General features: G+C 39.3%; 1 protein-coding gene and 1 long non-coding RNA gene across 3 annotated transcripts in view; one reads left to right on the forward strand and one right to left on the reverse strand.

The window, feature by feature from the left end:
• ANKMY2 (ankyrin repeat and MYND domain containing 2) overlaps positions 1-17,509 on the forward strand; it is a 46,094-nt gene extending 28,585 nt beyond the window's left edge. Inside the window, exons 5-10 of the mRNA XM_002818184.5 lie at positions 1,440-1,600; positions 6,541-6,755; positions 7,539-7,674; positions 12,445-12,573; positions 14,780-14,909; positions 16,345-17,509. Of these exons, the coding sequence (XP_002818230.1) occupies positions 1,440-1,600; positions 6,541-6,755; positions 7,539-7,674; positions 12,445-12,573; positions 14,780-14,909; positions 16,345-16,529 (956 nt within the window). The 3' untranslated portion in view covers positions 16,530-17,509. The remainder of the gene's footprint in view (positions 1-1,439; positions 1,601-6,540; positions 6,756-7,538; positions 7,675-12,444; positions 12,574-14,779; positions 14,910-16,344) is intronic.
• On the reverse strand, positions 971-23,087 carry LOC129060377 (uncharacterized). Of its 2 annotated transcripts, XR_008527027.1 has the most exons (6): positions 22,897-23,087; positions 18,556-18,681; positions 13,422-14,427; positions 12,383-12,527; positions 4,051-4,184; positions 971-1,319 (listed from the first exon to the last, which is right to left on the reverse strand). It is a non-coding gene; the product is annotated as an uncharacterized LOC129060377 (long non-coding RNA). The 2 variants fall into 2 exon arrangements; XR_010140869.1 differs by lacking the exons at positions 971-1,319; positions 4,051-4,184 and having other exon boundaries at positions 12,161-12,527; positions 13,422-13,582; positions 14,309-14,427.
• Between the last annotated feature and the right edge of the window lie 688 nt (positions 23,088-23,775).

Consider the following 23,775-nt stretch of genomic DNA (forward strand, 5'->3'; position numbering starts at 1 on the left):
TTAATGTCTCAATTAAGACATTAATTAATTACTTTAGAAAATTATCACCCCTCCTTCTAGAATCTTCAAGAAGAGAGAAAAATGACATTCAACCAAGCAAATCTAATGCAAGTGGGTTATGAATACAGCATCAAAATCAACCCAGGTAACTGTGGGGAAATTTACAACTGTGTATGAAGAAACCAGGGAAGATGAAGACAAACTGCATATGCTTCCTTAAAACAAAATCTACATCAAGCTTCAATAAAAAGATAGGTGTTCCCATAAAAAAAAAGTTCTAAAATGTCTCATCAAAAGTATTCAACTATTTAACTGAGACATTAAGCTGGTTTGGTCAGCAAACCAGCTGAGGCACAAGGATGAAGCCCGCCACTCCTGGGTTCTCCCAGGAACTTTCAGGGACAAGCAGAGCCCTCTGCCAGCCTCAAGCACCAGCGTCCAGCCGGCCCACAGTGCCATCCCCACGCAGGTCACCTGTTTCGGCAGGATCAAGCAGGCGCTCCCAGGACCAACCACAAGCAGGCAGGGGCCATGCAGGTTACCCAGGGGGGACCACTCTCCGGGAGTGGGGGCCATGGCGTCTGCACGCTCTCCCCATGCGCGCCTCCGCTGGTCCCCCAGCCCTCATCAGGCAGAGCGGAGGAAGAAGTCTCCTCCGGAGATCCAGGAAGAGCCTGCGCCCTCCTGTGTGCCCTGTGGGTTCTACCTGCTTGCCCAGAGTGGCCACTGCTTTGCTCCGGAGAGGTAGTGGAGAGGGAGCTAGGGAGGGGAGGCCACAGGAGCACACTTGCAGGCCAGCAGCTTCGCCAGGGAAGAATTTGCTTTCATAGAATCATTTTTAACTAGAGATGGCTTAGAGAAGTGGCTTGGAATTCTATGCAAAGCCACGATGTGGATTCCAAGCTTATGGAAGCAAAAGCCTTTTCTCTACATTTCACAAAGAGGGCAAGCTTTTCTCAAATTTAGGGGGTAGGGGATAAGGGGGAGAGGGGTTTAGTTTAATATTATCATTATAGTAAGAACAATACTTTATATGGAGTAAATTTAAATTTTGTGTAAATACAACCGGATGTGATTAGGGAAACATGAGCATCATTTGTGTAGGCTGGTAAGAAGAGACATTTAACTTACAAGCAACTGTTAGAAAATACTTAAGGTCTCTTACAAGTTGAGCAGTGCTTTCTTTTGTAATCCACATAATCTTCATATGTATTTTGGATTCTGTGTCTTTCAAAGATTGTTTATCAACTTTACAAGGAATGTTTATAAATGTTCTCTAAAATATTTTATCTCTCCTCCTCCTCCTCTACTCTCCTTTCCTGAAAAATAAAGATATTGGTGCATGTTTACATCACAAAAATAGCAACATAATTAATTTTAAAAACCAGATGTGTTTTTTTAATACTAAAACTACAACTTTTCTATTTTTCTATGAAAAGGTCAACATGATTGTGTGACCATAATCAACAATTTCTTTCCTCGAGAGAGACTGGATTATTACACTAAGCCCCAGGGACTGGATAAAGAGCCAAAACTGCCCCCAAAGTTGGCAGGCCCACTGCACAAAATTATCACCACAACGAATCTTCATCCTGTCAAGGTAGTGTGGTGTCTACCATATTTGCTTTTTATGTAAATATTGCTTCAGAGTTTAAACTGCTTTTATTATACAGGATCATAATTGTCTTGGGTTGGGTTTTGTAGATGTAGAGCTTGCAGTGGGCTCTTTTGGCCTGTTAATTTATTGAAGGAACACTCTCCGTTGAAACCTGGAAGTGAGCGCGCGAGAGAGAAACAGACTAAAGCATCAGGAAAAGCCACGCAAAGAGATGGGTTTGCTGAAGCCTAGCTTCCACCTCATCCCACCGGGAGCTCTGGAGTGTGAGTGGCTCCAGAGAGGCAAAGGAATTCTTTTGTATTCATCAGTCTGTTGTTGGGTGGGGCCTGTCTCCAGAGGGAAAGGACAGCCTCCCACATAGTACCAAGTGAGGTAGCTCCCTTTCAATGAGGGTAGTCCTCTGAGAGCCCCTGGGGCCTGGTATACAGGCCTGGTAAAAAGGATGTATGTGGGTAACTAACAGCATCTATTACAATAATTGTCTTTCTAAGAAAGATTCTGAAATGTAATCATGAGCACATTTTTAAGCTAAGCGGCTATTTGATGCCTTTAAATAACATAGTTCTTCCAGTAATTCATCAAATCAGATTTTCAAATTTCATAGGCCAACACATAAGTTCAAATGGCTTAACTGGGAAACAAGAGCTATTCTGAAATATTTCACTGCTATTGTCTTCCAGATTTTAAAAATACAAGCTTTTGCTGTTGTTGTTTACAACATAATTTTTTCAAAAAAATCCAGCTAAACAAGTATAATTTCCTCAATAATCATCACAGAAAACTACACAGCTACATGTGTGCTACAGTGATGAGGTCCTATTTCAATTTCAGTATCTATCACATGCTTTTACTCATAGAGTAAAGATTTGATAGTAGTTCAGAGCTGTTTAAGTGAGCAAGATAGTAAGTTGTGTCAAAAGTTAAGGTTCTTCCTTAACATAAGGCGTTACTATCATGTAGTAAAATAGATTTCCCCAGAAGTGTATTACAAAAGAAGAATCTGTGGAGTCTGCTGAGCATCATGAAAATGAGTGGACAGTTCTTATAAGGTAACTCTTTTGAAGACTGACACTCATTCGAAGATACAAGATCCAAAATGTGTATAATCTTATTACTTTGTCGATGCATCCTTGTGCATCTTTCTTGAGTACTTGAAGGTTGAGAAACAAACCAAATTTACTCATTGTGTGTTCCTCCACCCAAATTAATTTTCTAGGCCCTTAAGAGAGATGACAAACTAGTAGATACCTTTCCCATCAGACAGAAAAGTGAAATCTGCTATTTTTATTTTTAGAAAATTCAGAGTTTTTCTTAATATTCTGGAAGAACTGCCAAAGGCAACACTTGTGATACTAAGTGGGCAAATTCAGTTGTGAACTGCATACTCATGTTTCTAGTGGAGAATACAGAGGGCTTAGAATTTAACCTTTAAAAAATATGTATTTTCTTCTGTGTTAGTGTTTCTGTCCCTCCCAGCATACCTAGGGAAAAGAGAACTCCCTAGAGAAGCATTGACCTCTGTCCATGGCACTCTCTCAGGCATGAGCTGGCTGGGATGGGGAGACAGGTTTCTGTCAGGGTACAATAATTCTCAATGTAGAGAATGTGTGTGGTTCTATAAGACCCTTGTTCCTCCACTGCCTGAGCAATACAGGATATTCTGGCTTAGATTGATTTGAAGAAGTTCCCTGTATTTTTCTGATTCACTGTCTTTCATATCTATATTTCTACCCCTTCAGATTGCAGTAAGGGTTTGTGGAATTTTTTTTTTTTTTTTTTTTTTTTGAGATAGGGTCTTGCTCTGTCGCCCAGCCTGGAGTGCAGTGGTACAGATCTCAGCCTTCCAGGTTAAAGTGATTCTCCTGCCTCAGCCTCCTGAGTAGCTGGGATTACAGGTGCCCGCCACCATGCCTGGCTAATTTTTGTATTTTGGGTAGAGACGGGGTTTCTCCATGTTGGCCAGGCTTGTGGAATAATTTTTTATGTTTACTTGGAACCCAGTCTTTCAGGGTTAAATGTCCTAATAATTATTAATACTCTATCTTCAGTTATCTTTGAAGGTATATATTTTAAGTAAATTAGATTGAGGGCATAATTATGCAGACAATAATTTGTAAAGGTATATAGTCTGAAATAGACTACATAATATTTTTTACAGTAAAAGGGGACTATCCTATTATATACCTTCCTCCAGACCAGACCTTGCTTTTTGTAGGTATAAACAGTCTATTCGCTCGAAACCTTTTCTTTTATCCATCCTTTGGATATAAAAGCCACCCAGTTGCTTTTGTTGTTGTGGCCCACTTTTATTGCTCTACCCCCTTTTTAAGCTAGCATGGCCTTTCCTATGGAGTATTATTTAAAATGTAATAACCACTGTGTAATGTTAAACAGCTTTTAAAACAAGCTCAGAAATTCTCCCCAATACACACCTCACTTTTCATTACAGTGCACCTAATACAGCTGTATTTGTGTCTAGATTAAGTGGCTGCCATAGCAATAAGGATGCATTTGTTTTCAAAAGGGACTTGGAGGATTGTGCTGATGCCCAGAATATGAAGGTTATCTAGGAGAAAAACAAAATCACAGAAAAAAATGTCAGCAGAGCAGGGTCTCTGAGTGGACAGGAGGCAGATGTGCACAGAACAATCATGTCTTTGATTATTGTGATTTTCAAGCCCAATATTGTAGATTTAGCAGTTTTTAAAAATAGGATTTAAAAAATAAAAAGAATTCAAAATGCCACTACATAAAACATATTCTCAGGTAGCAATCCTTTGAATGGTAAAAATTTATCTAGTTTTTAATGCCAATAGAAATATATTTATTTGCTCCTCCTCATTAATTAATAGAAAGGATTTCCTTTGTAATATATTACTTCATAATGCTGCAGAGATTAAGGAAGGAAACAAGTACAAATATTATTCTTTTGTGTGCAGCTATGTAGTTGTTTCAGTAAGCTCATGTTAATGATGTGGTTATTTGTCATTTTTCTTGGTGTATATTTGTGCTGTGTATTAAAACATAGATAAGGTCTGATGTCTCCAAACAAAAAATTATTAATCTGTGCTGTTTGAAATTTTTTGAAAGAATTCTCACTTGTAAGTTTAAGATTCTATAGTTGATTATAAATGCCATATATAAAAATACTGATCAAACAACTTTAAATGATTACAATTAGCAGAAGTATAAACAGATAATTAATGAGTCTTTTCTTCTCCACCACAAATTGTCAAAGTAGTTTTGGTAGAGAGAGTTATCAATAAGGATTCTGATTATACTTACATCATTAAGTCTAATAACTTATTATTAAGTGCTGGATTTTTGTAAAACACTGGATTGTGTATAAATCTAATAATGTCAAAAAGTGAAATTCGTTTAATTTTACAAGGACATTTAATCTATGTTAAATTTATAATTAGAGGGCTAGCTATGGGCTTTACTAATAGATGATCTTTTTTCATGCCTAAAGAAAAGAATCTAATTCAGGAAATCTACCTGTTGTTCCCTGACATGTACAGTCCCTGGGATATTGATTTAGCTGTAACAGGTAGGTTAGCAAGTACTGACTGGCTGTCTGCTCTGTGCATACGGTTGTGTCCCTGTTACATTTGTTGTGGTCTTTGTGCTCCTTAGTTCAGCTAGATCCAAGTTCTTGTCTTACAACCAGGAAGAATTAGACAGGTGGACACTGGAGAGTGAGTGGAGTAAAATTTATTAAGTGAAAGGAAAGCTCTCAGCAAAGAGGGGATGCAGTGCGGGGTGGTTCCCCTACCCAAAGGTGGGAAAGTGCCCCATGTGCCTGGGTCCAGGTCCTTTTATGGACTCAGAATGGGGAGTGCATGCTGATTGGTTTGTGAGTATGTAAAAAAGGTTAAAGCGAAGACACCACTCAATGGTGGGCACAACAGTGTAGAAAACCAGTTAGGAAAGGGTAGGTGTATGTAAAATAGGTGAAGGGTGGGGATTAATCAGAAGAAATTGAGTCAAACAGGAAGACAAGTTCTCAATCCAGTTCAAGGATTTAATTTGTAGCTTGGCTTTCAGGCTTTAAACTGTCTTTGGCTTGGAAGTGGGGATTCACCGAGGACCCACCCCTGTTCTCTCTAGGCATTTGGCTGCCTCCTGCCACTTTCACATTCATGTTTACATTACTGTTATGCCACCATGGATGTTTACAGCAGTCCTTTGCAGACCTACTTCAAATAATCTACCCTACAACAAAGCTAATACAAAAATACTCCTTATTACACTAAATTTGAGCATAATCTGTGCATACATAGGAAATGTGGGACTCATAATGTGTAAGATTTGATCATTCTAATATTTACCCTTTAAAGTTATTTATGGCTTCCTCTTTGACCTGTTCTCATTACTGTAGATGATTGGAAGCATCTTCAGGAAAATTTCCACAGAGAAATATAGTTAATTGGAAAGTAAAGCATATTTCATTTTTAGACTTCATTCTGAAAAAATCTCATTTTCTTGTGCTTAGTAAGAATTAATGAGAATTGTAGTTCTCCTAGCCATGAAATTCTAGAGCTGAGTAATGTTAACTAAAAGTGGTTATTGCTCAATGATTTGATTCTTTATGTAAAATGTACAAATTTGCCATGTTTATCTTTAGTAAAAGTGTATTTAACAGAGACTGTAAAATCACGTGCTCTTGAGTGGCATACTGGCACTCTGGTGTAGGTAGACGGCAGATCACATTATAACTTTGATATACAGAGTTCAAGAGATTCCACAATTTTAGTTCTATAAGTTCTGGGTAATTTGCATTCTAACAAATAACATAATAACTTCATGATCCTAAGGAAGGCTTTCTTTGGTAATCTTTTGAAATCAACTAAATGGACTACCTAATTTGTACATGGACAAGTCTCTCCTTTAATACCTGAGTACACTGGGATTCCCTCTAGATCGTGATGCTTGTAAATGAGAATCCTCTGCTGACAGAAGAAGCAGCCCTGAATAAATGCTACAGAGTGATGGATTTGATTTGTGAGAAATGTATGAAGCAAAGAGACATGAATGAAGTATTGGCTATGAAAATGCATTACATAAGCTGTATCTTTCAGAAATGCATTAACTTCTTAAAAGATGGAGAGAATAAACTGGACACCTTGATCAAAAGGTACTCTTTTTACTCTGTCATTTATAAAATACACTCAAGTGAATATTTTTTTTTATATGAAGCCTCATTATTATGTGTTTCAAAATTAAACATTTTGGCAGCAACTGCTGTTGTTGGAATCACATTTAGTCTTTGACAAACAGAGAATAATGTTATACTTATATTGAGTGATTATTCAGTTCTGTATCCTTTACTGTGATGTTTTTGTTGTTACCAGCGATTTACAGATGAGGAATCTGAGGTTTGGAGAGGTTAAATAGCATGTGTAAGATCACACAGCGAGAAAGTGGCCCAAGTCCAAATTTAAGAATATTTTATGCCCTAGGTTGCAGCTCTAGATCTGTAATGGCATCCAGGGTGTCTCTGTTACTGTACCTTGGAGAGCTGTGTGTTATGCTGGTTCTCTGACCACCAGAGATCAAATTCTCTTGCATCCTTACCTAGAAAAGGGAACTAAGTCTGAAGGGTGTGGCTCTATGAGAGTTTTCATTCTTAGTACAAATAACTGACATGGTAATAAGTAACTAGCTAATCTGATAACAGTGTTTAGTGTGTTTTATGGTGGTAGTCACCTTTGCATATTCATTTAATGGGCCGGAAAACCTTACAAGGCCTAGCCTAACATATAGGTTGAACAGCAATTTGAATTGAGCCCGTCATCATGATTTGAAGAGACAAAGAAAATCATAAGTAACAGAAGAAACTACTAAAAACTGTTGGGTTCAACTAGGAGAGAATGCTTAGTGATTCACCTCCAATTACTCTTTAAAAAATATCTTTCAGCTTGTTAAAAGGCCGAGCTTCTGATGGCTTTCCAGTGTATCAAGAAAAGATCATTAGAGAAAGTATCAGAAAATTTCCTTACTGTGAAGCTACACTCCTCCAGCAGCTGGTTCGAAGCATTGCTCCTGTTGAAATTGTAAGGCTCCTCTTACCTAAGTTGACTCTATCAGTAAGACCTAATTCCCACATATTGTATTGTTAAAGGCAAGTTCTCTTTAATATTTATTTTTATTATTTCAGAATATTTTTAGGAACAAAGGGGAGATAGGTTTGCCTGCCAAACCTGTTCCTGTTTATTTATTTCCCATCTCACGATCCTCTTCTTACCTTATTATGGTTCATAGTTTAATAAACAGGACGTCCCTATGTTGAAATGTAGATGGTTAGGGTAGAAACTTACATTTTAAATACATCCACTATGTAATAATATAGGTACACACATGTACACTTGTAGCTATGTGAGTTACCAGCACAAAGTCATACACTAGATGCAAGTATGAATTGATCATCTAGGGTGATAGTGTCCAGGCAGTGGGGATGTAGTGGGATAAGCCATGGGAAGGCTCACTGTGGTTCCTGATAACAATCTCAAAGTATGCCCCAGCTTCCTATAATCCACCTTAATGCCTCTGATTAGAAAATGTCCATACTTAAAACCTATTTATACTTACCCACTATATAAGTGCATTTTGTTAACTTTATCTGTTATTTAAATTACTTACTATTCATTTGTCATATATTTTAATTTATTTGGCCTTTTCTATTTTGCGACAGAGTCTCTTTCTGTCGCCCAGGCTGGAGTGCAGTGGCACAATCTCAGCTCACTGCAACCTCCATTTCCCAGGTTCAAGTGATTCTCCTGCCTCAGCCTCCTGAGTAGCTGGGACTATAGGTGCACGCCACCACGCTCAGCTAATTTTTGTGTTTTTAGTAGAGATGGGGTTTCACCATGTTGACCAGGTTGGTCTCGAACTCCTGACTCGGGTGATCTACCCACCTCGGCTTCCCCAAGTGCTGGGATTACAGGCATGACCCACTGCGCCCAGCCACCTTTTCTATTTTGAATAGGTTTTTGTTTACCCTATCTATACCCATTCATGCTTTTATACGTTTCAATCAAAAACTTGATCAGCTTTTGTCTGTCAGGCAAGAAATTGATCCTAAGACCAGTCCCATCCACGGCTTCCTCCCTCCCTCTGGCAAATCTGGTTCCCTTCTCTGTGCCTTCACTCTGGGTTGTTATGTCATTCTCAGTGTGGAACATCAGGGCTTCAAGTGGGCTCCAGATGCTCCTTCGTACATTAAGAATTCACCTAGTCTGAACCATAAAATAAACAAGAAAGACCTGAGCAGACAAGACCATCTCATAAAGCTCATGCATTAATTTATTCATGTGTGCTCCCCCTACTTTCAAGAGTTTCTTTACTTATACTTTTTAATATAGTTGGCTATTTAGTGTTTATGCTTTTGGAAGAATAAAGTTAGCAAATTATGATTTGTCAATTACAAATGTGTCTTGGCAGCACATATCAAAGCCCAACCAACCATGAATTAAATAGATAAGGGTTTATGTATTCACATATACATAGATGCCCAAAGGTAGGCAGACTAGGTCTGGCATAGTGACTTAAAAATAGTTTGGGGACCCAAACACTTTCTCATCTTTCCCTTCCAATATTCCTTAGCTGTGTAGGTTCTCATACGCATACTTATGATCTCATGGTTACGAGGCATTTGATGTTCCTCCTCCAGCTCACATTCCTATCCCAGGCAGGCAGGAAGAGCAAAGGGGTCTATATCTGGAAAACATAAGCTCTCCCAGAAGCCCTCTGCCTGTATCACATGACTTTCCTTAGCTACACAGGAGTCCAGGAAAATTATTTTTTTTTGGCTTTTCTAAACACTGCTTCTCTGAACAAAATTACGCTTCTGTTAGTGAGGAAGCTGGGAGAATTGATATCAGAGAAGCAACTAGCAGTACCTGTTATGTGGGATTTCCAGCACTCACAAATGGTTGCTGACCTTTTACCTTTATGGGAAAAAACAGAAAAACTAAAACAGCAACCCAGAGTTCTTTAAAAAAAAAAAAAAAAAAAAAAAGCAGGTCAATATCATGGTCAACAAGTTATCCTAGCTCCATATAATAGAATAATGTAATTAGAGTTTATAGAGTATAATTATTATTATTTTTTTTTTTATTGAGGGGGAGTCTTGCTTTGTTACCCAGGCTGGAGTGCAGTGGCGCAATCTTGGCTCATTACAACCTCAGCCTTCCAGGTTCAAGCGATTCTCATGTCTCAGCCTCCCGAGTAGCTGGGACTACAGGCACACGCCACCACGCCCGACTAATGTTTCTGCATTTTTAGTAAAGACGGGTTTTCACCATGTTGGCCAGGCTGATCTTGAACTCCTGACCTCAAGTGATCTGCCCGCCTTGGCCTCCCAAAGTGCTGAGATTACAGACGTGAGCCACCGTACCCGGCCTAGAGTATAATGATTAATGTTTATCCCAGTGATCTGAGTCATCAAGAAAAGGTTTATAATAAAGTTAAGATAGTATTTAGTGCATTTTAGAAAGACTTTTCTTTAAACATTTTTGTTCTTTGAGAGTTTTATGTTCTTCTGTCTGGAAAACTTCATCCCAAATGCTTGTGATTGTGCGTATCACAGCCATTGTTTACTGCCTAATGGATTTTCATATTCTGCAAGTTCTAACCCTCTGAAGTGATGCCCACCTTTTCCCAGCATACGATGGTTCTCAGGGCTGGCTGCTGTGAGCTTCACTGTGTTGTTTTCTGACAGTGCTAATGCCTGGGCCCTCCTGCTCAGCTTTTGGTTCCCTCTGCTGTTGTGGAATTCTGGCTTCTGCCTGTCTCACGGCTCAGCACAAAAGAGAATTTGTAGCACTTTCATGTGAAAGTAGACCCAGTCATTATTATTTGTATTCAAGAAGAACATGGCAGTTTCAAAATGAGTGCTACTTTTAAAATACTTCTTGAATCTTTGAATATTTTCTTTGACTATCTTGAGTATACAGAACAGTGTAGGACATTGTTCCCAGGTGGTATTTTTAAACCTCTATTATGTACAGTTGGTAAGATAATATAAAAACAAATATTCTTAGAAAAAGCAAATACTCAAATGAAAATGAAAATTATAAAGAGTGTCAAAATGCTGGTTTGGAACAAATGAACAAATTTGAAAAACTCAGAACAAAGAACTATTAGGAGTAGGTAAGAAAAATAGAAACGCTGTGATTATTTTTTGCTAAATAGGTTTTAGTAGCATCGTCTCAGACAGATAAATACTTACCCTTATGATTTTTTTTTTTTTAAACACAAGGTCTTGCACTGTCACCAAGGCTGGAGTGCAGTGACACGATCTCGGCTTACTGCAACCTCTGCCTCCTGGACTCAGGTGATCCTTCTGCCTCAGCCTCCCAAGTAGCTGGGGCTACAGGCGTGCCACCATGCCTGGCTAATTTTTGTATTTTCAGTAGAGTCAGGGCTTCACCAAGTTGGTCAGGCTGCTCTCAAACTCCTAACCTCAAATGATCTGCCTGCCTTGGCCTCACAAACTACTGGGATTACAGGCGCGAGCCACCGCACCCAGCCCCTTATAATTTTCTTTGTAAAAAAAGGTTTATAGTCTGGGTGCGGTAGCTCATGCCTGTAGTCCCAGCACTTTGGGAAGCCAAGGTGGGCGAACCACGAGGTCAGGAGTTCGAGACCAGCCTGGCCAACATGGTGAAATCCTGTCTCTACTAAAAATACAAAAAATTGGCTGGGCGCGGTGGCTCACGCCTGTAATCCCAGCACTTTAGGAGGCTGAGGCAGGCAGATCACAAGGTCAGGAGACCGAGACCATCCTGGCTGACACGGTGAAACCCCGTCTCTACTAAAAATACAAAAAAATTAGCCGGGCGTGGTGATGGGCGCCTGTAGTCCCAGCTACTCGGGAGGCTGAGGCAGGAGAATGGCGTGAAGCCAGGAAACGAAGCTTGCAGTGAGCGGAGATCACACCACTGCACTCTAGCCTGGGCGACAGAGCGAGACTCCATCTCAAAAAAAAAAAAAAGTACAAAAAATTAGCTGGGTGTAGTGGCGGGCGCCTGCAATCCCAGCTACTGAGGAGGCTGAGGCAGGAGAATCGCTTGAACCTGGGAGGCGGAGGTTGCAGTGAGCCAAGATCGAGCCACTGCACCTCCAGCCGGGTGACAGAGTGAGACTCCATCTCAAAAAAATAAAAATAAATAAAAATTATAAATATTTTTTAACCTATTTTAATTTTCCATTGCCCACTAGTAATAAGTTTCACACATTTGGTTTTTCTTAATACTTTGATTCAATTGCTGCATGTGTGTTTCTTAACAAATTTGGAACATACCAATTATAATGGTGATAATTTATTTGAATTGCAAGCCAACATCAAGTAAATGAGTTTAAATATATTGTCTTTAAAATACTTAGATTGTACTAAACTTTTCAGAATTAAGATAGTTAAACATTTTTGATGTGCCCTATAATTGTCTCACGGAATATGAATATTTTCTGGATGTCAGCTCGCAGAAAAAAAATCCACTCTGGAGTTATTCTCCTAAATCTGAAACGCTATGGGCTTACTGAATTATCCACGTTGGAAAAATACTTTTGTTCTAGATTGAGGGTGTTTTTTTCTCTTTAATTATTTGCACATGTGACTGACTTTTCGTATGTTTTGTACAGAAAATGGTATATTCTAAAAGATTTTTGTCATTTTGTCTTAAAGCCTGTGTAATCTATAGCCTTAATGATTTCTTCCTTTTTGTGTCACATTGTAGGACAGCAGTGTCCATGGGCTGATACCTCTGTAATGTTTCCATGGTGATTTCAGAATTTGTTTTTTCTCCTCCTCATTCCCACTCTAGGGTTCTGATCCCACTGCATTCTCCGTCCTTACCCAAGCCATCACTGGCCAGGTGGGTTTTGTGGATGTGGAATTTTGCACTACCTGTGGAGAAAAGGGAGCAAGTAAAAGATGTTCAGTTTGCAAAATGGTAAGAATGGAGTTCTTTTTATTTTGTTGACCTCTGGTTTAGATGCAGCCAAGCTGATGATTGAGTTTTAATATTCTGTAAGAGTGGACATTAGTTTTCTAATAAATTCTAGCAATGAAAATATTCTATTTAATACTTAAAAAGTAGTTTTGGTAAAGAATTAATAGGATCAATATAGTTCTTTACTGTGTCTGTCTTCTGCTAAACTGCCAGTCTTCCTTTGCCTCTTTGCTGATCACCTCATGGAAAGAAAGGATATGAATGAATGAATATGAGAAAATAAAAGAAAGGTTTTCTGTGGGGCATGAGACCAAGGCTGGTGCAGATGTGAAACCTAGAATAGGACAGTTCATAAATATACATTCTTTACTCTTCTGATGTTGACTTTAATGACAGTCTCTTCATCAACATATCCTTGTAAAACTATAGTTTCTGACTGTTACCAGTCTTTAATCCCTATGGACTGTACTGCCCCCTTCTGCCAGAATTATCTTTGTAAAAGGCATATCTGATTGTGTTGTTCTCATATCCAGATACTGGACACATGCATGTGTCCGTACATTCACTTAATCCCATAGGTAGCATCAACTGTCTGTTGACTTTAAGTTGAAATTCTCCAGCATGTTGTATGAAACCCATTATAACCTGCTGTAACCTACTTCTTCAGCTTCATCTTGTTTAATGACTTACTTCTCTGAACCTGTTTCCTGAATTAAATGAAATTCCAGAATTAAATCAAACTATTTATATTGGTTAATTATTACTGCTTATAAAAACACACTAAAACTCAGTGCTTAAAACGATAATCATTTAGTCTTTCTCTCACAGTTGTGGTTGGCTGTTCTTACCTGGGGCAGTTGTGCTCCATGTGACTCTTATCCTTCTTGTACCAGCAGGCTAGGCTGAGCATGTTGTCATGGCAATAGCAAAGGTACACATGGCCAGGTAGAAACACAGAAGACCTCTCAAGGACTAGCCTTGAAATTGCCGTGTTGTTTCATGTTGTTGGCTGAAACAAATTACATGGCCCAGTCTGAAGTCAAGTCTCCTCCCCTTCAGTGCAGAGAACTTTGAAATCATGTGAGAAAGTGCATGAATGCAAGGATTAATAAGGAACTGGGGCCAATAATACAATGTATGTATAAGGGCCTAGCACAGTGCTTGGCATATAATAAGTGTTTAATAACATTCATTCCCGTCTCCTTTCCACCCCCACTTGCAAAAAAATAAGGCCATTTACAAAAACTTCTTGCTGTTCTTGACCATATCATTCACTTCCCTGTTCCTGTATTTTTGTACTAAATATTTTGTCCAGTTAGAATTCTTCTTTCCCTTTTTTCTGTCTACCTTGACTCACCACAGCTAGAGTGAGTTGCTGCTTCCTCTATGCCTCCATCACTCTTACATCCTGTACTGTTAAGAAATTATGTATTTAGGTGCCTGCCTCTCTCCCTTCTTCCATATTTCTTTTTCTTGACGCTAGCTACCTTTGGGACAACTCTGTCTTCCTTGTCATTGTGCTGTACCAGTTCTGGCACATAGCGGGTTCATAATAAGCTATTTGCTAAAGTCTTTGGTAGACTGTTTGTTATATATTCATTATTGTTTTAAAGTAAAGCTACAAACTATAAATCTAAATCAATACACAGATACTGTGTTAGGCCGTTCTTACATTGCTGTAAAGAAATACTTGAGACTGGGTCATTTATAAAGAAAAGAGGTTTAACGGGCTCACGGTTCTGAAGGTGTACAGGAAGCATGGCATGGGCATCTGCTCAACTTCTGGTGAGGTCTCAGGAAGTCTTCAATTATGGTGGAAGGTGAAGGGGGAGCAGGCATGTCACATGGCAGGAGCTGGAGCAAGTGGAGGTGGGGGAGTTGCCACATACTTTTGAACAACCAGATCTTGTAAGAACTCACTCACTACTGTGAGGACAGCACCAAGGGAAGGGTGCTAAACTGTTCATGAGAAAACCGCCCCCATGATCCTGTCACCTCCCACTAGGCCCCACCTCCAACATTTGGGATCACAATTCAATATGAGATTTAGAGGGGACAACATCCAAACTATATCAACCACATATTATGGTTTTAAAATAAAGTATGGAAAATGACATTTTTATAGCTTAGTTCTTGGTTTAGTCATAGTTGGGAAATCATACAACCCAAGCTTTGGAAATGAAAATAAACCAACAATTGCTTTCAGGTAATATATTGTGATCAAACCTGCCAGAAAACACACTGGTTTACCCATAAGAAAATCTGTAAGAATCTGAAGGACATTTACGAAAAGCAACAACTGGAGGCTGCCAAAGAAAAGAGACAAGAGGAAAACCGTACGTATATAAAAACCGAGTTCACTCTGCTTCTTAGTGGAGAGAGAGGTGATAGGTGATCTTAACACACTGACACTCAGTCTTCTCTGGAAGCCATAGGAGCTCAGGAGTGACCAATGTAAGAATCACATTTAAATTTAAATGTGTCCCTTTTTTAAGTTCTTAGGATATAGTCAGCCTAGACATCACTGGAAAACAGAGATGTCAAATTCTGAGGGATGTAGTTTATTTCATATTTTACATTCTAGCTTAGGTGACTACCCTGGCACAATGGGACTCTTAATGGGTATTAACTTATATTCTGCTCATGAAGGATTTTAAAGTCTTTGAATAAGGGAATTAATTAAATTTCCACTAATGGCTACCAGAAGATTTTAAGGGTGGAAGCCTTTAAATTCCTTAATTAAATTTCAGAACTACAGGTGAAATTACAGAGTATATTTATAAATCATTCATTAAATTGCAGATCTAATATACAGATCAAATTTCTACAAGTGTCAGAGCAGTGAATTTTGTATTTTTTTTTTCTCCATCCCTCTTGAGGTTTTGTGACCCATTTTCATCAGAAATAGTGAGTTGCTTCAGCAGTGATTATCAGACTGGAAAGGAGAACTGCCCCCACCCTCACGCCTCATTCCAGAGAATATGTCATATGTTCTGGGGGAGTGCATGTAGTTTGAAAAAGATGCCTCGGTTACTCTGACACCAGGCATTTCCGCCTCCACCTCTCAAGGAACCATATCCCCTTTACTACTGGGTTGAGAAATACTCGCAGTGGAATTAAATGATTTGTACACAAATTAAACCATTTATCCTTAAGAGAATAGTCAGGCTTTCTGACTGCCATGCCTTCTCTTGTTTTCTTGACCAAACTTTTTTATTCTATGTGATACGGACAGAAAGTAACAAATGTTCATTACTAACACACCATTGAGGAAGAATAAGATTGTCAGTAGAATGCTCACTCCCAGTTGTTAAGCATCATTCATGCACCAAACACTGCTCTAAATGTTACAGACAACTTTATTCTTCACCAATGTAGAATAGCCTTTATTACCTACATATTATAGACAAGGGAAACAACTGCATGTAGGCAGTTACCTCTCCAAGGACATCAAACAAATTCACAGAAAAGCTGTATTCAAATACAGGCTTTGTCAAATCCCAAGCAACAATCTTGATTTAGAGATGGCTTTGGAGCCGGAGGCCTGAGTTCAAATGCTGGTTCTGCTGTCTCACTAGCCAGGAAACTGCAGCAAGTTACCAAACCTCTCTCTTCTCGGTTTTCTCATTTGTAAAATAATGTTAGCGATGACGGTAGAGATAATAATATACCTCATGTAGTTGATAGGAAGATTAAATAATACATGTAAAGCATGGAGAAGAGTGTCTGACACATGGTAGGAACAAAATAACTTCTTCTTTTTTTAATCAGACGGCAAACTTGATGTCAATTCTAACTGTGTTAATGAAGAGCAACCAGAGGCTGAAGTGGGTATCTCTCAAAAGGATTCCAATCCTGAAGATTCCGGGGAAGGAAAGAAAGAATCTCTTGAAAGTGAAGCTGAGTTGGAAGGCTTACAGGATGCTCCTGCAGGGCCACAGGTGTCTGAGGAGTAAAAGCCAGAGCAAGTGCCAGTGTGGATGGTCCTCACCCTGCAAGAAGCTGGAAAACTCATGGGAATGCATTGTCCTCGCCTCGTTATACCTGCATGGTACCATGGCAGGAGTCCACATTTCATAGAATAGAGGTTTTCAAGCAAACCCCTGTTGACCATGCCCTAATTTCCTATTGATTTCTGTTCTATAATTGAATGGATATTCCTATGGAAAATTTTTTGTTTCAAAATACAGGAAAAACATTCCTATTCCCTTTCTGAGGCTGGCTTTCCAGCAATTGTTTCAAAGGAAAATAGATCCCCTTAAAGAAAAAATACAGGCTTTAGGGAACAAAGGGACAAGCAGAACAGGTGTGGAAGAGAGATTTTCAGGAAGGAAAAAATTTATAGCTACAGAGATGGGTAGTTAGAAAAATCATAACTTATGTGAATAAAATACATATAAACAGCATTTACTGTAGTGGCATTCTACTTATTAAGATGCAATGAAATGAAAAGCTTTATGTTCAAGGACCTTTGCCATAGTTCAGCTAATTGTAGTTTTATATAGAAATTATCCTGAACACTCTGAACTTGACGTAGTCCTGCGGTGATATTCTATCTGCAGTATTTGTACCTCCAGAATGGCAGATCCCTCAGCAGGAACAAAGGCATATTGACGGTTCTCTCAGCATGTGCATTAAAAAAGGTACTTCCTGAAACTTTTGATTCAATAATGACTAAACATACTATGTACACAATTATTGTAAGGCTAATTCACGTGCCACACTCCACCTGAAAGCCTGAGTTATCTTGCTATAAGCTTTTCATGGAGCACTTCCTTTCCAGAAACTGATTTGTAACTCATTTAGAGAATGTCCTGGCGTCGGTTTTTAGCATATGTGGTATTTAAACAGAGCTAGAATGTGATGTCTGAAGATAATGCTGCATTTCTAAGTTTCTTGTGTGGATTTTAAAATAAATCGTGCCTACAAATATAAACAACTCATCTTGTTTTATAATTTGTTGGGGAGTGGCAAATATTAGAGAACTTAAAAAATAATAGGGAACTTGACAAATATTGGTGAACAGCAAAGTAATAATTATTTTAATATGTACAGTTGCAGAACAAAATGACTAGAATTCTCACCTCACTTTGCTGATCAAATTCTATCTTGTGGAATTTTGTTTGTTTGTTTTTGTTTTGAGACAGAGTTTGGCTCTTGTCGCCCACACGGCAGTGAAATGGCACTATCTCAGCTCACTGCGACCTCTACCTCTCAGGTTCAAGTGACTCTCCTGCCTCAGCCTCCTGAGTAGCTGGGATTACAGGTGCCTGCCACTACACCCAGTTAATTTTTGTACTTTTTTTTTTTTGAGACAGAGTCTTGCTCTGTTGCCCAGACTGCAGTGCAGTGGCACAATCTTGGCTCACTGCAAGCTCTGCCTCCCGGGTTCACGCCAGCTAATTTTTTGCATTTTTAGCAGAGATGGGGTTTCATCATGTGAGCCAGGATGGTCTTGATCTCCAGATGTCGTGATCCGCCCGCCTCAGCCTCCCAAAGTGCTGGGATTACAGGCGTGAGCCACTGCACCCAGCCATTTTTGTATTTTTAGTAGACGGGGTTTCACCATATTGGCCAGGCTAGTCTCAAACTCCTGACCTCAGGTGATCCACCCGCCTCAGCTTCCCAAAATGCTGGGATTACAGGCATGAGCCGCTGCGGCTCGTGCCTATCTTGTGGATTTTTATCTTCCTTACACTCCATTATTTTTTTCCTAGCCCAAACATAATAGCCTATACCACACACGCCCTATACCACCGCTGGCTCTAGGATGACTTTGAGTAAATTCTATGTTGAGGGTTAACTGGTTAGGAATTCAGCAGGCGAATTTAGACTGAATTTGTTAATCATGACAAGCCTCCCTCGGAAAAAAATAAAATCATTCATCCAAGTATTTCATCTATATACACACTGATGAACATTTATCTTTAGGTAGTAAAGGAGCCCTCACAGCCCTCCCTCTCCCACTGACATGCTTTTTACCTGAGTTCCCAGATTTTAGTGATTTTTTGTAACGTTTGTGTTACCATCAATTCTCCTTTTCTTCACCCCACTCTGTCACATGCTGTGGAGGACTCTGGCAAGAGGGCATGGCCCGTCTTTGCATACCTTGGAGGGTTGTGGAAAAGCAGAAGAAATTGTCAGCCAGTAAACTGAGTTATTTCCCTGCTCTGCATTAGCTGCAAAAAAAAGAACATACATTTGGGGAAAAAAAGGCAGGCAGGTTTTATTCCTGGCCAGGAATGGAAAAGGAGAGAGCTCTTGCTCTAAAGACACCTTCCTCCCAAGCTGTGGGAAGCTGGGGAACTTTAAGGAGTTAGATGTTGGGTGGAAGATAGGTAAGCATATTCAGAGAGGAACGCCAGATGCACAGGCATAGATCATAAACGTGTCCGCATACACCCCACGTTCAGAAAAGGCAGCGATTCTCCTCTGGGTGAGAAGCTTAGCATTATAATGATATGCTAATGATCTAAAGGTAGCAAGGAGTCTCAGCTTCCCGTTTGCTGAGTTTCATTCGGGCCTTATCTTCCTGTAGTAATTGGTGAAGGGTCCTGAAACTCCTGGACCACAAGGAGTCCTTTTAAGCCTGCTTAAAGGTAACAGAATTAGGAAAATAGCAGTGGCAACATAGAGGTACTTTTCTCCTTTATTGTCATGAATTACTAAATGAATCAGAACTAACAGATAGAGCTGGCATGAATAGGAACTTTAACATTGGGCAAAGAGAAATTCAAGCATAAGCCATATCAATATCAAAAATGTCCTTAGATGTATGTTAGGAAAGGGGTGGTCAGAAAATGGGGTTGGTTCTGATTATCGTAAATTATCTAAAACAGCGTTTTCCATTATGATACCAACAGAACACGTGGTCATCTTATTTTTTTCCCATGTTGAATTGTTTTCAATATGCTATCAAAAACTATTCTCAAACAAAAATAGGACCTAAAGGATTTTGAATACTCTTACTATTCCAATACTTCTGGTACCTAGAGCTGATGTAATACAATATTGAATTGGCCAGTTAGTTTAAGAAATCAGATTCTGCTTTTTAATTCAGTAGATAATAATAATAGCTAACAGTGAAAGTTATTCTATCCCTGAAATAATTTTGTATAATATTCACAATGACCCTGTGAATTGGACTTTATCCAGTAGCACAGATGAGGAACTTTAAAGAGGTTGCCTAATTTATCCAAAATTGCAGAGCTGGTGCTTGGTGAGGTCTGCAGTTTTAACTAGCACATTGTACATTCTTAACATGTTAACCTCACTGTAGTATCCCTGCAGCCAGAAGATCATACAGGGTTGAAGATAAGCTGTTATTTTACAGGGTGTAATGGATATTCCCAAGGCCCTTAAAAAAAAAAAACACTGTTTTTGGTCAGCTTCCATATATATGAGTTTACTTGAGTTTTAATGTTATTGAGTACAAAACATCATAGAAAATCTCTCTCTTTTTTTTTTTTTTTTTTAGACAAAACCTCGCTGTATCCCCCAGGCTGGAGTGCAGTGGCGCAATCTCAACTCACTGCAACCTCTGCCTCCTGGGTTCAAGAGATTCTCGTGCCTCAGCCTCCTGATTAGCTGGGACTATAGGCGCCTGCCACCATGATGGGATAATTTATGAAATTTTTTAGTAGAGAAGGGGTTTCACCATGTTGGCCAGGCTGGTCTCAAACTCCTGACTTCAGGCAATCTGCCCACCTCGGCCTCCCAAAGTGCTAGGATTACAGGCATGAGCCACCACACCTGGCCAGAAATTCTTATAGTGGATATTCTTGCAGTGTTTTCATCTTCTCGGGATCCTGTCTCCCCCACTTCTGAAGCAAATTAGCGCCCTTCTTGAGTGGAAACTGGCTCTTCCGATTTAGGTGGTTTTATGGTTGTTGCCAGTAGTGATTGGCCTCCTAGGTCGCAATGAGGACAATCAGAGCAATTCCCAGAGATTTTTTTCATTCCTGAAGTTGAAGAAGGGGGGCTTTTATTATTATTTTTATTTGTTTCTCCTTTGGAGAGATTGTAAAGTACAAGGATTTGGCTTCAGAACTGACCCCTGACATGTGAAGGCACCTGAAAATGCAGTTATTAAATGGACACCAACGAGATAGGGATAGAGAGAGGAAACGCTTATTTGAGCTGTCGAATCCAGTGGGCTCTGACAGAGTACACACTTGGGGCTTACAAGGTCTGCTTACATAAGCAAATACATTTCCCATTTGGATTTCTGTCACTTAGAACCAAAGAATCCTTATTAATAATGTGGCAACTAGAAAACAAAAGCAAATTTCAAAAGTTAAATACATACAAATATAGGCAAAAGAAAAATGAAGGCATATAACTTGAATTTTATGATTATATTCTCTTAGAAAATTAACAATGGCAGTTCAAATTTCAAATCAGATTTAAGGACTAACCTCTGATTATTTATCTTGTCCAAATTCCTACCCAAGGGATCTGGGGAGTCATGCCCTACAAACCATGGATTCTCATCAGATGGGTTTTATTTTACCCCTGTATATTGTGACTTGCTTTTCAATCTGACTGTGACATAACATTATGAGACAAGGAAAAAATATTTAACCGCAAAATATATTTCCTTGCCATGCCTTGAAATTGCCCTGCAAAGTGTTTTGTGGAAAGGATCCACATTCTATAGAGAATCCCCTTCCCCCTTTGTTTTCCTTCCTTTCTTTCCAGATCCAGGAGATAATCAACTAAGAGCCAGGCACCCCTTTAGGTCTGATAAGAAACGTTTTACAACCTGCTCTCTCTCTCTCTGAAGTCTGCTATCTGAGAGATTCCTCCTCACAGCACAATAAAACTTGGTCTCCACGATCCTTTATCTGTAGCCTGAACATTCCCTTCTATGGATCCTAGGTCTTTAGACAAACTCAACCAATTGTCAACCAGAAAATGTTTAAGTTTACCTATAGCCTGGAAGTTCCCCGCTTTGAGTTGTCCTGCCTTTCTGAACCAAACCAATGTATTTCTTAAATGTATTTGATTGAGGTCTCATGCCTCTAAAATATATAAAACCAAGCTGTGCCCCAACCACCTTGGGCACGTGGTCTCAGGACCTCCTGAGGGCTGTGTCACGGACCATGTTCACTCATATTTGGCTTAGAATAAATCTCTTTAAATATTTTACAGAGTTTGACTTTTGGTCGACAGATTGCAGTTATTTTTGTTGGAAAGAAAACCGACACAAAGTGTTTTTGCACCTATTTACTGATGTTTATTTTGAAAAAAAAACTTGTATTTATTTAAAATTGGAATAGGGCATGTTTATGTAAACTTTGATAATATCGAAGCATCATTTCTATGGACAAAGACAAAATCTTAATTTAGTAAAAAGAAATTTTCTTCTTCTCATAATTATTTTAGTAGATGAGCAGATTTTTCCCCCAAAGGTAGCTCTAGCCTGGTTCGAAGTGCTGGTTGTATATATCCTTTAAAGTCCTAGTTTTATAAATAGCCAAAGGCAAATGGTGATCATACTTTGCATAGAATAAATCAGGTAGCTACGTAATTGACCATTTCAGAGCAATGTAGCTAGCTAATTCAAGTACTCACACGAAACCACTTTATCTGATGATTCCAAATGGTTAAGATTTTAATGTGAAAAAAATAATCCCAGGAGAAACCATGAGAAAATTATTTATGACTTTAGCATGAAGGAGGCCTTCATAAATATACTAAACCCAGAAACCACAAAAGGAAACAAATTCAGCTACATTTAAAACATAATCTGAATACTTCTGCTCCTGGGAAGGTGGAGTAGACACACTTTTCACTATTCTTCCCACTAAGGAAAGCTAAAACCCCCGAACAATTGTATATAAAACAAATATAAGAAGACTGTGAAAGTTGGAGAGGAGGTAGACTGGCTAGGGATCCTGGACCCGGGGTTCCACGTAGCAACACCTGCTGAGTTCTCTGGGTTTTCTTCCTGCCTCATGTAGCCCAGACTTGGAGCTGAAGAAGCTGGAAACATGGAAACACCAACAGCTACAGACCAAAAACAGTCCCAACAAAAGCCTGCCAGTCTGCCAGCCTGTCCTGTGGATTTCCAACTCAAGATTGCAGCCATCAACTCACACCTGAAGCTCTGGCTTCCCTACAAACTTTGAACTTGCCAGTCCCCACAATGGCATAAGCCAATTCCTTAAAATGAATGTCTAGTTCTAGATATGCGTGTATTCTACTGGTTCTGTTTCTCTGGAGAAGCCTACTAACAGATCATTTGTCTTAGTCAATTCAAGCTGCTGTCACAGATTACCATAGACTGGGTGGTTAAAACTACAAATACTTATTACTCACAGTTTTGAAGGCTGGAAGTCTGAGATCAGGTTTCCAGCAGGATTGAGTACTTGGTGAGCATCCTCTTCCTGGTCTACAGAGTACTGTGTTACTTAAGTGGAAAAAGTAGGGTGAGCTGGTTCTCTGGCCTCCTCTTTTAGGGGACTAATCTCATTCATGAGGGCTCCACCCTCATGACCTAGTTACCTCCCAAAGGCTCCATCTCCAAATACCATCACAATGGGGATTAGATTTCAACATAGGAATTTTGGGAGGACACAAACATTCAGTCCATAACACCAAGTATAGTCTACAAGGAGCACAACTGCCCTTGGGATAAGAATAATAGTAATAGCTAACATATATGGAGTACTTTAAGAAAGACAGTCTACCAACACTCGACATACATTATCTAACTTAATCTCTGAGACTCTATGAGGTAACTACTATTATTGTTTTAAATAAAAGGGTATCAAAACCTTGACAGGTCAACTAACTTTTCCAAGTAGCATCTAGTAAATGGAACAGCTAAGCTAGATTTGTTGGATTCCAAAGCTCCAGCTTTTAGCCAAACCCTCTATAGATCTACATATTATTATTTTTTGTTTCCTAGTCATGAGAAATTCCATTGTAAATAAATACGCTTCCACTTGAGACAGTTTGAATGGTCATCTTGTTGTGTTGTTGTTATTGTTTTTTCTTTTCTCTCTTTCTGTCTCTCTCTCTCTTTTTTTTTTTTGAGAAAAGGTTTAGCTTTGTCACCCAGGATGGAGTGTAATGGTGAGATCTCAGCTCACTGCAACTTCTGCTTCCTAGGCTCAAGCAATCCTCCCACCTCAGCCTCCCAAATAGTTGGAACTACAGGTGCATGCCACCATTCCCAGATTTAAATTTTTTTTT

The sequence above is a fragment of the Pongo abelii genome, chromosome 6 (assembly GCF_028885655.2).
Source record: "Pongo abelii isolate AG06213 chromosome 6, NHGRI_mPonAbe1-v2.0_pri, whole genome shotgun sequence".
Lineage (NCBI taxonomy): Eukaryota > Metazoa > Chordata > Mammalia > Primates > Hominidae > Pongo > Pongo abelii.